The 14,614-nt window shown below is 34.7% G+C and overlaps 1 protein-coding gene across 2 annotated transcripts in view; it reads left to right on the top strand.

Annotated features, from left to right (window-relative positions):
* epha6 (eph receptor A6) overlaps positions 1-13,411 on the top strand; it is a 283,437-nt gene extending 270,026 nt beyond the window's left edge. The window contains exons 13-18 of one of the 2 annotated variants that reach the window (XM_005159930.5): positions 2,129-2,338; positions 7,220-7,384; positions 8,779-8,972; positions 10,313-10,462; positions 10,856-10,964; positions 12,197-13,411. In XM_005159930.5, the coding sequence (XP_005159987.2) occupies positions 2,129-2,338; positions 7,220-7,384; positions 8,779-8,972; positions 10,313-10,462; positions 10,856-10,964; positions 12,197-12,232 (864 nt within the window). In that variant the 3' untranslated portion in view covers positions 12,233-13,411. The remainder of the gene's footprint in view (positions 1-2,128; positions 2,339-7,219; positions 7,385-8,778; positions 8,973-10,312; positions 10,463-10,855; positions 10,965-12,196) is intronic. The other variant, XM_001344524.9, reaches the window with a different exon arrangement.
* The last annotated feature ends 1,203 nt before the right edge of the window (positions 13,412-14,614 follow it).

The following is a 14,614-nucleotide window of genomic DNA, read 5'->3' on the forward strand; positions in this document are numbered from 1 at the left end:
AGACAGCACAGCAGCGTAATGACATCATCTGATTAATGTTCAATTATCCATGTGAGCGAAATTACAAAAAATTAGCAGTAAAGGGCTTGTTAAAAATGATACGCAATAACTTTCCACATTTGTTGTGAGCTACATGCTTTACACCTTCATGTGTCAAGAGTATTTATCATGTATTACAATGCTTATCAATGTATTTAGTTCTACATTTAGAGAAGATATATATATATATATATATATATATATATATATATATATATATATATATATATATATTAAAAAAAAAATTAAAATCTACTATTTTTCCAAGTGTATATAACCACTGTAAGAAAATATCAGCATTTGGTACATACTTTCAGTATTATCTTTGCTTGAACTGACCCGATCTTATCCTGCTTATATGAAATGAGCCTGCTCCCCAGCAGGTTTGAGCTACCAGAACTGTTGCTATGACAACAAGTCTCAGATGAGTTTTGAAGAACGAAATGATCCTGGATCGTGTCCAATCGTCAATATCCAAATCCAGCTAATTGAGTAATCCAAGTACAAAGAACAGACCCCTGGTCAGCGTTTAAGCTTGCAGGGCAACGAGCAGCAGGTGCAATAAATTACCTCCTCTCCTCCATACCTAGCTGAGAAACAGGTTACAGAAATTGAGAGAGGGAGAAAAGAAACCAAACACAACAATACATTCAAAACACCATGGAATGTAACACAATTATCCCAATGTTCTTGTAAAATATATTGTAGTTAGTGTAGTTATTAATAATAACAAATAAAATACCATTAATTTTTTCAATCCAGCCTTAAACTTAAAACAAGCTTGATTTCCCTTCTATTGAACTGATACAAGCAGCCCAGCCATTGGAATTTTTGTGGCTCAAAACTTTCAGTCTCATTAATTTCCATTGATTTTTAGATCTTAAAAACAGCCCATTATGCTACATTATGTAGTAAACTGATATTTTCCTATTGTATTATTTTACTTTTTATGTATAGTCATGAACCCGCTTGTTTTTTGAGCAAGTAGTTTGACTGTTTTCTGCTGTTTATTATTCCTACACTGTAAAAATTAAAAATGTACATAGAGCACACGTGGTCGTCACATGCAAATCTGATCACAGAAAAAACAGCCGCACATGCATTCAAAGCAATTTCATAATCTTAAATATTGTCAGCGGCTTCGTCACATTATTGGACTACACAATATCATTATGTCATAAACACAGTAGCCTAGGTAGGTCTACAATTACATCCCTAAAAGACATCCGGAATGAAGCAGGTCATCTGCTTCGATGACGATGGAGACAGTCTCCCACCTTTGCATTTACACAAATTACAGGGGTCGCCCCACGAAGGTTGGAAAATACAGAAATTCCTATCTGTAAAAATCACATCTCTGAATTCTGTGCAACAGAGGCCAGTTAGCGACAAGTGGGGGCCCATCCGGGATGGGAGTGAGGTTTAGGGGGTTGAGTGTAACAGAGACCAGCTAGCGAAGTGCTTTGCAAGTAAACCTTACTCCCCTGACCTCAAAAGGTGCTCTAGTGACAGACGCTAGAGGCTGTGGTCTTTAGCCTCCTTGTTAGAGCAACTGACTCCTATACAGAGAATCACCGGTTCGATCCCAGCTCAGACTGAGTTGGGTGCAGTAGAACCAGTGGGTTACAACTGTAAAAGTTGTCAGTAATGCTTTAAAAATTACCAATAATAATGTAAATTTACAGCATTGTTTTACAGTGTATTCATTTTTCCCATTGGCACTGAATCAGAAGTTATAAACAATCGGAAAAAAAAGAGCGCTCTTCCACATTTCAGAATGGTCAATAGACTGAAAATATACTATAAATTGGCATGACATTACAGTTTTTACAATTTTTCATATTTATACTGTAGTTTACTCAAAGACAGAAAGTAGTTTTTTTTTTTTTTTTTTTAAACTTGCACATTTTCATACCATTTTTCAGGGCAAACTTCAATGACAATAAGTGATTGGATGAATGAATTACATCAACAGCACTCTTAACATTATAGTCTCTTATTATTTCAAATAAATGTAAATATTTGCATTGTTCATTATGATACAATGCACACTCCTCTCATTTCCCTTTCTTTGGCTCTTCTTCTGTAGAAGCATGACGGGCACTTCACTGTGATCCAGCTGGTTGGTATGCTGCGTGGCATTGCCTCTGGTATGATGTACCTGTCCGACATCGGCTATGTCCACCGAGACCTGGCAGCCCGAAATATTCTAGTGGATGACAACCTGGTGTGTAAGGTGTCGGACTTCGGTCTGTCCAGGGTGCTGGAGGACGACCCGGAGGCAGCTTACACCACCACAGTAAGCCACACATGCACCCTCTTCATTTACATTCAGGCCTGTTCACAGTTAATAACAATCCAGAGAGCCCAAGCTGATTCTCAATCTCTGGAGCTTAGCAGCAATCTGCTTGTTGTGTGTTACGGAATTGGATTGAGTTTATCTAAGCAGTATAACATGAGATTAAGGGCTTACTCTGAAGACTGATTGAGTAATTAGTGTCATAATAAGATGCTAAGTGGGTCTGAATACATCTGAACTTTTTAATACAGGGTTTTAGGGTGGCACAAACTATTGCATTCCAAGAAAACTATCTAACATTATGCAAAAAGCAATCAGAATTAATTTTAATTGGCTAGAAAAGCACAAAGTGATTGGTTGCTGGCAGTGTTGGGGGTATTGAATTGCAAGTAATGTGAGTTATGTAATCTGATTACATTTTTTCTTATATATACTAGTAAAGTAGTTTTCTAGAAACATTTTTTTTACTTATTAGGAAATTATCTGAGGTATTTATTTTTTTCAAAATGTATAGATCAATTGATTGACTGGCAGCTCTTCTGTCCTCATGTTGAGAGAAATCAAGTAAGGGCAGTTGTTTCTGAGTTCTGATAATCTAAGAGTTTTTTTTTTTTTTTTTATTCGGATGAGAGGCATGCTGTACAAAAAAGTTGAACAAACTCCAGGTTGCAGAGTAAGTTTTGGATTGCCAAAGCCTAACAAATCCAACCTAGTTTAGTTCAGGTTAATTGGTTTGCTTGATATAAAGATTCTCTATCAACTCTGGGTTCAAATCTGGGTTTTTTTTTTTTTTTTTTTCTGGACCACATGTAGCTGAAAGTGTGACTTATGCAGCAATAAGCTAATCCACAACACACGAGTGCATCAATTTGAGTCATTTCTCAAAAGAGAGTCATTGCAGTTAACTTCTCTATTGAAGATTAAGAGATATCATTATCAAAAATATAATAAAAATAAATTTAAATACACCTACAAGACAGAAATAAACCAACATTTACAAACAGCTCAAAAGCTTTGCTGTATATATTAAAGAAAACAAATGTGTGTTAATTTAATTGTACATTTTTATTGAAGGGGTGGTCCTCTACGATATCATGTTTTAAACTTTATTTGATGTGTAATAATGTAGCTGTGTGAACATAAGTAACATCTCTGAATGTAATAGGTTTGAAGGTCAATGCAAAGTGAGACATCGGCTTTTACAGAGTTAGCTTAGCAAAACCTACAGCGACAACAGTGGGGACTACAAAAAAATACATCCAGCTAGTGAGATCACAAGGGTTTCCAGTTACACGCATTTACCATGCGCACACATCCTGCTCAGCAAAGGGGCGTTATAGCAGAGAAAGCTCAAATGCCATCCAAACGCTGCTATTTCCACAGAGCTGCTTCTGTTTCTGTATTTGGGCTTCCAAAGAACACGACACAAATACAGAAGTGCTTACAATTAAACTTTAATTATGTTCCAGAGAATTATAAAAGTTTATATAGCTAGCATTTGACAAAGGATAGCTTCCAGAATCTCACCCAGTTCAGTGCTGGATTCGGCTAAAACCTCCCCAAAGGAGCTGCTTCAACAAGCAGAAGCTGTAGATTGTGAGCCACAACATGTGAGTATTTTTATTTGGTAAAATTGATCTATTACATGCACCGTGTCTAGCGTTAACGCTATGTTGTGGCAAGGATGTAAACAATGGGAAATGCTGTTTGGCACTGTTAACAATTTAGCTACAAATTCATATTTATTAGTCAAACTGCTGTAAACAGCCACAATCGTTATCAGCAATGCAGTGTCTCTCTATGCGGATGCTTTCCCTGCGTTCCACATCTCTGATAACAAACTCGCAAAAGATATGTGAACATTTCATATTACTTACAGATGCTTATTCCAAATATATGTGAAAGACATGTAACATGTTGAGTTAGGTAAAAAAATACAAGATAGCTTTCCTAACTCGTGTTGCAGCACGCAAGAGTCGCATATCACATCTTACGCTTCATTCTCCTGTCAACAGCATCACTCTATATTACAGAAAAAAGAACTTAATTCGAGCATCAAAGAAAAAGAAAAATAAACATCGGTCCCATACTCATGCGGTTCTTGTGTTACATGTATCTACAGACTGTTTACACACATACGCACACACATACATAAAATGACGATTCACTCTTAAAGGAGTCACCCTATTTTTACTTGTTTCTGACACTTGTCAGATTGTATTTTAGAGTGCAGGTATGAGGGTTCATCCTTTTCATTTTCTGTATGATTAAGGTTCAAACAGATACTGCTAACAGCTACTCTGACTGACACTATTTACACAGCTAAGGCAAAGCACATGCTTGTGGAGGCATGACGCTTTACTGGTGACGTGGAGCCGGTCTGCGAATCACAGCACATAATGTTAGCTGACCAATCAGAGTCTCTTGAGGGCAGGCTTTTCAGATAAACTAGAAAATATGACAGTCATTTTCATGTTAGCAGTGTAGCTGTATATAATCAACGATATCATCACCTTGGAATTATAAGGTTCTATCTGCGTTCTCAATGATTTTGTAATATTAAGCATTAGAGTTTGCATTCCATAGCAAACAGTATGTGTGTAACATTTGTTTTTGTTTTTTTTGTTTTGTTTTTTTTAAATAAAAAGTCTTAAAATGTAAACAACTTATAAAAAACATCCCATAATGTAAATAAGTGTCATTTAATAAGAATGTCAATTACTAAATTTTGACATGAAATGTCAGACAGAACCTTATAATTCTAATGTGACAATATATGAAAAAATAACGTGATTTTCTACAAATGAAGCATGAACACATTTGCATCATATAAACACAACCAAGCCTTAAAAATACATTCTGGACCACCCCTCTAAGTCATTACTAACGTTATTCAAAACTATTTGAATATAATATTCAAATATAATTTAAGTATCAATAAATAATTACAATATATTATACACTGGCTGGCTACTTTGTTAGGTACAGCTGTCCAACGGCTCATTAACGCAAATTTCTAATCAGTCAATCACATGACAGCAATTCAATGCATTTAGGCATGTAGACATGGTCAGGATGATCTGCTGCAGTTCAAACCGAGCATCAGAAGGTGATTGTTAAGAAAGGTGAGTTAAGTGACAAGAGTAACTCAAATAACCACTCGTTACAACCGAGATGCTAAAGAGCATCTCTGAATGCACAACATGCCACTGCTAAGGACAGGAAACTGAGACTACTGAGGAAATTTTCCAGTACCTTGTTGCTATTTATGCTACAAAGAATTAGGCCGTTCTGAAGGCAAAGGGGGGTCCAACCTGGTATCTGTACGGTGTACCCAATAAAGTGGCTAGTACAGGGCCGGAGTGGGACTCCTTTTCAGCCCTGGAGTTTCAAGCCTCAGACCGGCCCACCTCAGTTCACGACTGACTATATTAAAATAAGGTCATTTCCAAATCAGTTTCTAATGACACTATCACGTCTTTTTTTGAGAAAACAGCTGCTTTATAACTTCAAATGTTCAACAACCCTAACAGTATTATATGTCTAAACAATAAAAATGAAAAAAATACATTACTCAGACGAGGATCGAACCCGGGTCTGCGGCATCGTAAAATAACATGCTATCCACTGAACCACAACAGCTGTTCATTGAGTAGTGACTCAGCGAGAAAATAGATAAAAAGAGTAGAGCTGCGGTAAAATAATGAATAAAAAGGCTGTGGTCAAGTAAATAAATAAATAAATTTAAAAAGTGTGACTGCTGAGAGCAACAGATTCTAGAGCTAGGGATACCGGCCCTCATGACCAAAAAACGGACAGGCCCACCGAGAATTCTCCCGGTCCTCCCGATTAGCCAATCCGGGCCTGGGCTAGTATATATATAAATATATGTCCAACTGATAATGATTAAATATGTATATTCAGTGTTTGTCTGTGTGCTGTAAATTGTCATTAAAAATTAGATCTACTGTAGTTCTACTTTAAATGTGAACATTAATTCTTGAACTAAAAAATAGATTTAGTACTCCTAAAAATAAATTTTAAAAAATCATTTTATAAAAGGTTTCCTAATGTAAGTCTAATGTAATGTAAGTCTTATGATGGTAATATACTTACACTCACAATGTGCTGTTATCAGTGTTGTTGGGTAAGTTACTTCAAAAGTAATTAATTCTCAGTTCTCAATAAATAATAACTTGAATCAATACTACTCAAAATTCTCATAAACCTCAATGCATAGACTAAAAAATAAAAACTAGATAACTTCTGATAAGTGTGACCTTTAAGCTTGATTAAAACAAACAAAATAACAAAAGTACATAATATAAAAAGATGAACCATTTCATAAACAATATACTGTAAGTTGTCACTCACTAATTTCTTATTTAAATCATTGTTGATTGTTTATCAAGCACATGCAACTGTTTAACAGATGTAACATAGTTTAAACAGAAATTTTCTCCAAAATACATTTGTATAACAAATAATTATAAAATTTAATAATAAAATTAAATTACTCTTCTTCTCTAAATAAATGTATACAGAGCTGTGGAATTTATGTATTAAGTCAAGTACATTAAAATGAACTAATATAATTATTTTTTAAAAAGTGGTAATCCCTTACTTTACTTTTTGAGTGGATAAATAGTTTAATTACAGAAACGAGTTACTTTGTAGCTAATTACACCCAACTAATAATGTAATACTATTAAAAATATGATTTGTAATGTTTGTAGAGAAACTGTTGTAAACAATCATTTTGTAAAAGATTGACTTGAATGTATGAGAAGAATAAATAAACTGTGATCAGAAACTCAATTAGAGGCTTGGACCTAAAAAAATGTTTTCATGTTAACAAGTGGATTATAATAAAAAGAGAAGGTTTTGTTTTGCCAGGGGGGTAAAATCCCCATCCGCTGGACAGCTCCGGAGGCCATTGCATACAGGAAGTTTTCCTCAGCCAGTGATGCGTGGAGTTATGGCATTGTCATGTGGGAAGTGATGTCATATGGGGAACGGCCCTACTGGGAGATGTCCAATCAAGATGTAAGTGACTTTTGGGACTGATTTTATTTTAGACGGCCAAAAAGGGGCTATGCTATAGGCTGGTCTGAAATATTGATAAGTTTATTCAATCTAATCTTACGTTTTTATTGTACAGTAACTGCAATAACAGAAGTAACTGTATTCTGATAACTGTATTCTGTATGGAAACAAAGAGACTACTGGAAAATTATTTCATTTTTATTTTATTTTGTAAATTACAGATGACATTTCTTCCCAAATTAAAGTACATGTTGTCATTTACAGCAAATACAATTAAAGCCAAAATTACTGATTAGTCCTCCTGACATTGTTTTTTTTATTTTAAAATATTTAGCAAGTGCTGTTTAACAGAGAGATTCTCAATATTTTCAACAGTTTAATAACTAATTTCCAGTAATTCCTTTTCTAATTGTAAAAAAATACTATCTTTTGAAAGATACTGAATAGTCTTTGAGACTAATAATATTGTCCTTATAAAATATATATAACCAAACATTTTATTTATTTATTTATTTATTTATTTATTTATTTATTTATTTGTTCATTCGTTTGTTCATTTGTTCGTTCGTTCGTTTATTTATTTATTTTTATGTTTGTCTTTATTCTAGCCAAAATAAAAATAAGACTCTCCAAAACAAAATAAAATAAAATAATATTATAGGAAATACTGTGAAATTGTCCTTGCCTCATGAAACATAATTAGGGAAATATTTTAAAAAGAAAAAAGAAAAAAATCACAGAAGGCCTATTAATTTTGACTTATTAACTCACAACTGTGTGTTATCCTTTATAATGCAATACATGTTGATGTTTTATTAATATAATAAGATTATTATACATACAACAGGTAAAAAAAAGAAAAGAAATGAAAGCATCACCGTTTTTCTAAGAAAACATATAGTCATATGAAAAAATAGGATACCCTATGAAAGCCTGGGTATTTTGTAAGGCATTTTAATATATGGTTATTTAATCTCAATTTTAACAATACTGAAAGATTAGGTATTGTAACCAAACAATTAAAACTGAAAACATAACTTTTATTTAAATTAAAGTTCTAATTCACGAGACCTACAGCAGGCTCTAGGTACTGTTGATGTGAAAGTGCCTGCCTCTACAATCAGACAGAGACTGCACAAGTTTAACTTGCATGAGAGGTGTTCAAGGAGGAAACCTTTGCTTTCTGAGAAAAAAAATCTATATATAGATTTGAGATATATGAGAAAAGAAAAATATATATATATATATATTTATAATATACATATAATAATAGCTCTAACTGTTTACAGTACTACATGCCACTGATGGAATGAATCCCTAATACTGCATGTGCAACTAGTAACAAACTGGCCTATAATGTATATCCCAGTAAGCTTGTGTGTGTTGTCTTGCAGGTGATTCTGTCTATAGAGGAGGGCTACAGGCTCCCTGCACCCATGGGCTGCCCCGTGGCCCTGCACCAGCTCATGCTGCTCTGCTGGCAGAAGGAACGCAGCCGGAGACCACACTTTAATGACGTGGTCAGCTTCCTCGACAAGCTCATACGCAATCCCAGCAGCCTCCTCACACTGGTGGAGGATGTAAATAGGTATGAACAGCATCACAACAACATCTTCGAATTGAAACTTTCATTGATTAGTAGACGTTCCTATGTGTGTGTCCTGGTCTATGGTGTAGTGCAGATGATTGGGCGGATTCAAACACAGCATTAAAACATATCAATCAATTAACAAAACAAAAGCAGAACAAAAAAATCTAAATGAAAGCTTAATTTGCTGCTCTTTTATCAAAATGTAAAATGTAAATGAGATTTGATAATTTGATTTTTTTATAATAGCTAATAATATTAATAGTCTAAACTGTTTAATAAACTAATTTATTTGCAGCTTTTTCTAATGCATACTATTTATTCTATCTTTTGTATATAATAGTAATATTAAAACAAACAAACAAAACTATTAAAAACATATTACTGGCTGTTTTAACTGTTTATTTACAATGAAAGTTCTCCAGATTAGCGTATTTAGTAATTTGGGGATTTTTTTTACCTTATTTTCACATCCCAATGTTGACAGATACTTTATGAGCAAGACGAGGGCTGGTGACAAATAATAACTATAACAACAAGCTGGATAACTAAGGAGATGGGCCATGACAAAGAATGACAAAACTTAACAGAAATAAACACTGAAACAAGTTGTGTACATAACAGTGTGAAATGTCTTTACGGCAAGAGAAAAAACAAACAAACAAAACAATAGTTATCTGCATAATTCCCCAGTTGCTTGATTATATAAACAGTTGCATACTTTCTTTTCCTTTTTTTTTTCTTTTTTTTTTGCATTACAGGTTTCTAAAACTATACATTTAAATATTAAAAATAGGCATATTTAAATGTGCAAATGTCCATACAATTCTAGCATATAAATCTGAACATTTGATGAAGTCAGGTTCAATATTTGTATTTGTTTGTTTGTTCTTTTATTTTATTGTGCATATAATTTTTAACATATTAGTTTTAAAGGTTTTAGGTTATAGATTAAATAATACAGAAAATACTGCAATAAGGTGAATGAATGAATGAATGAATGAATGAATGAATGAATGAATGAATGAATGAATGAATGAATGAATGAAGTGCAACTTAAGTGGACATTTATGGCTCAGTGCAGGGAAAAAAAAATACAATTTTGAGAAAACTGCCTTTAAAAATATGTGTTATAAATGAAACGTGTATTTTGGATGTTTTCTTTATATTAGTCTGATAAACAAGACTCTTAATGAAAAGCTGAATAACCCAAAATCTTGAGGCGTATGAGAAAACAACTGTAGGTTTGCCTCCAGTTCATGCTTGCAGTTGCTAAATGAATTTCATCTTGCCAAAACTGTTGTTGTTTTACATACAGTGTTTGTTGTGTATTTAAACAGCTTCCCAGAATCCCCCGAGGATCTGCCAGACTACCCTCTCTTCATATCTATCGGTGATTGGTTGGATTCCATCAAAATGAGTCAATACAAGAACAACTTCATTGCAGCAGGATACACAACCCTGGACTCCATATCCACCATGACCATTGAGTAAGTCTACTTCTGCATCAAGTTCTCTGTATTGCCTTTTGTATTTTACACTCCATTTACCTCTCATGAGCTATGATTGAATACCCTCAGTAGTAGATGCAGGTTTATTTTAGTTCAAATAATCAAAGGTACCTGAACAAGAACATTTAAAGGAACCCCAGTTGTTTATATCTAGATAAAGAGATATAGGCTTTTGGAATTTTAAATTACAAAAATCAGTTACAAAAAATCCCATACAAGTTCATCAATTATGTTTTAAAAGTTCAAATGAGTAAATGAAAAATGAATGATTAACAGGAGTGAATGGCCTAGCAAAATAAATATAATTATATTTTCCCTTTTATTCTCATGCAGTCCGTTTCAGATGTTTCACCTGTTATGTTTTGTCAACAGTGATGTAAGAAGAATTGGAGTGTCTCTGATTGGCCACCAGAGGAGGATAGTGAGCAGCATACAAGCACTACGACTGCAGTTCCTCCACGTTCAGCAGAGTGGCTTCCATGTATGAAAACACATGCAGTACACATACATACATATTCATATTTTGGATTGTGCAAGCAAAGTTCTCATACATGAGCGAATATGCCACCTCCTAATGGTGAATGCGGCTATGTTCATGGCAGGTACTAGTAGTTTGGTCATATATTTCACTATTTTGGCAATCATTAAATTTTGTCTAGGAAATAATTTTTTGGTTAGTAAAAAAAGCGTTAGGGTTCACTAAGCTCATATATTATGTTATATTAAGTGCATAGTGTGCTATTTGGGATGCGGTAATACAGTTATAAACTTATACCCCTAAAACAAATGCACACTTTCTTGAGGTTTAAACTATGAAATCTCATTGCAGAAATTTTTAAAAATTAAAAAAGATCCCCAGGTATTAAGATTTTAATGGCTTAAAATAATGTAAAGGATTTCTGTTACTGAAATATGTAGTAGAAAACCCAGATTTTCATTATTTAAAAAAATGCACATATTTTTCATTAAATGTGCAATGCTTTCTGTATTAGTGACATCAAACTGTTGTACTCAGGGAGCTACCAGTGTCGTAGCAGACGGGCACGCACGGCGGGTGGGCCCCGCGCGATAAGGGGTCCCCGCATGATCCCCCCGACTCCAACCCAACCCAAATAAAAATAATAACCTCAGCTTTCAGAACATAGTACGTGTATTTATGCATGAACACTATAATTTGTTGTTTCACTTCATAGAACTCCATGTAAAAGCCAGAATCTTTTTTGCACAGCCCTAATAGGTTAATGGTGACCAACAGTAAAAAATTGTACCTTGTTCCAACTGGGAAAACCCCCAACAACCAAGACTGCATAATTATATGGTGTTCATGCCTTTGCAATTAAAAAAAATATTATAATGGATGTCAATGGGGCAAAAACAGCCGCTAGCATAACAAAAGGGTAGTAAATTTGAACGATACAAAATAAGTATAAAGTGTCCCTGTAAAATCCTGGAGGGACTTATATGGGGTATCTTTTATATGCTTAAACTGCACATACTTCTGAAAACATTGCATTTTGATGATCATGTGGGCAATAATTACAACATGACATGATGGCTGTAGTTTTTGGGTGGACTGTTAAAGAACAAGACATACCTTACAGAAATCTTGTTTTAACCAAACTCTACAGAAAACTTCCTACACAAACAGTACATTTTAAAGCCATTTCCAAGGGAGAAATCTGCTAAACACCCTTTTTTTATTGTGTCTAACAGGAAAATTGGACCATTTACCCGGAGGAACCACAGTAGGCAATGAAACAATGGCAGCAGTCTGTTGTAATGAAGATGTCATCTGTCAATCATCCTGCAAGTTCTGTGATTGACTGGACTCCAAACTCTGAGAACTCTAAATAGTATATTTGCTATTTTAATGTATTAAATTATGTGTCTTAAGAGATTTTTCTGGTTTATTCATCAAGCTTCCTCCTGAGCCTCTGAATGGAGAGACTAACGGATCCGTTGAATGTCTTCAGCTTTAAATGGCTATTATACATTGTTTATCACATCTGATATTTATCCTGATATTTATATGTACGTGCGACTTTGTTTCGTTTGGGTTGCGTTTTATTGAGTTCGTTTTCTAAGCAATATGTGCAGTCTTTAGAAAACCAAGAAAAGAGCCAAGGTAGGGAGTGAAGAGCTTTATCTTGCTCTGTTGAAAAAAAAAAGCCACACAAAACCATTGACTTCCTCAGGCTGTCAGCGAGGTGGTAAAAGTCTGACCTTTCAGAAGACTGAAAGCCATTTTCTTACGTCTGTGCACCACAGTCAAATTGAACAAACTTATACAAATCCACTCCGAGAGAGATTTGAGAACTGCACACTTTTGTTCAGTCTACTATGGTGTACAGTATCTATACACACCTCTGATATGTTATCAGTTTGCCTTGCGACTATGAAACTATTGTCAGTGGAGAATCATCGAGGTGACAGTTTTGCAGTAAAATGTTCTCATAAAGAGAGCATGACAGTATAGCACTCTGCATGTTGGCAAGAATTTGTTTTGTTTTTTTCCCCAACACTGCAGGTCTACATACATTACTTCAACATGCTCATTTGCAGTCTCCTTCGCTTCTTCCAGACTTACAAACGCACAATACTGTACCATGTTCATTAGCTGATATATATATATATATATATATATATACCCCCATTCTTCGACCGCATGGCTCTTTGTGTCTGAACATATATGTTCGGGACATAGAGACCACTTCACACTGTACTTCAAGTTGCAATGTGCAAATGTCTGAAGCGCAAGAGAAACCGTGTGCTTACTTCAAGCAGGGCAAGGAAAAACTCTGGGTAATCAGGTCATAATGTATTGTTCATAGTAAACTAATTGTACATTATTTTTTATAATTTATAAAGAGTACTGAGAGATAAAGGTGATATAGGTTGAATGTTTGTAAAAATAAATGATAACAGATATGTTTGGTGTTTTTTATGAGTCTGACTTACACACACACACACACACACACACAAATGCTTGTGCAGCCCAGGCTCATTATTGGTACCCCTATATACGTTTATGGAGAGCACACATTACATCCCAGGAGCCACTTTTTTTTTTTTTTTTTTTTTTTGCAGTTTTTGTTTTTTGCAAATCCACCAGAGGGAGCTGTGTACACCTTTTTCGATCTCAAATTTTCTCTCGCGAGTGCCATTTGCACCTGCTGTTTTGGTGTAAATGCACCAGAGGCCACTGTCAATTGACTGACCGAGCGAGCGAATCCCCCACCCACCTCCTGCTCTAAACCCAACCGACAGTGTTTTCAAAAGCAATCCAGAAAAAGAGGCTGATTTTTAACACATTTTCGGATCGTACCATATTCTAACGTGGTTAGTTACTTGTTTATTTTATTTTTTGTTTTTATTGTACCTGCTTTCTGGAACCGTTTTTTGCCACAATCGATCCCCGTCGTTGCAGTCGATTCCTTTCTACATCTCATGTCCACCGATGCACATGGCAAGCTGCTGGACAAACTGGCAACGTCGAAAAAACCTGTTTGGAGATAAGTGGTCAGCTGGTAGTGCAAAAAGAAACAGAAGCTGTCGGTGGCGTCATACCGCATTCTAATGTTCATTTTAAAGACGAATTGCAGCCATTCGTAGCTCTGGCTTCGTAATTTGCGCTCTCCAGAAATGTATACTTGGGTACATTTTTACAATGAGCCTATGTTGCTCTTGTATATATGGTTTACTAGGACTCTCTATAGAAAAAAAAAATATTTTATCCCTGTAAAAAAAAAAAAAAAAACACATTTTAATGGCCTTGACCAATCCAACGCTCACAGGAAACCTGTGAAAAAAATTTTATGTCATTTAAAGACCACATTAAATATGATTTTGATATAAATTATGAAAACACAAAGCTTGTCCTTGTAAACTAGAGTACAACTCATACACATCTCATGTGTCGATGTGAACCACATAAACAAGTGCAAGCATACAAGCAAATTACTTAAATGTGAACTGCGGTTTTGCTTTTCAAAAATGTTATGATATGAAATTATTATGTCGATCCAAAGGGTCATTTGTGCTGTTTTGATAAAGAAGCAAAAAAAAAAAATGTTTTTCTTTAGTTTATAAGGATGTACAGATGTATTGGTCACAGAGAATTACAGTTGACAA

Source organism: Danio rerio, chromosome 1, assembly GCF_049306965.1.
Source record: "Danio rerio strain Tuebingen ecotype United States chromosome 1, GRCz12tu, whole genome shotgun sequence".
NCBI classification, from domain to species: domain Eukaryota; kingdom Metazoa; phylum Chordata; class Actinopteri; order Cypriniformes; family Danionidae; genus Danio; species Danio rerio.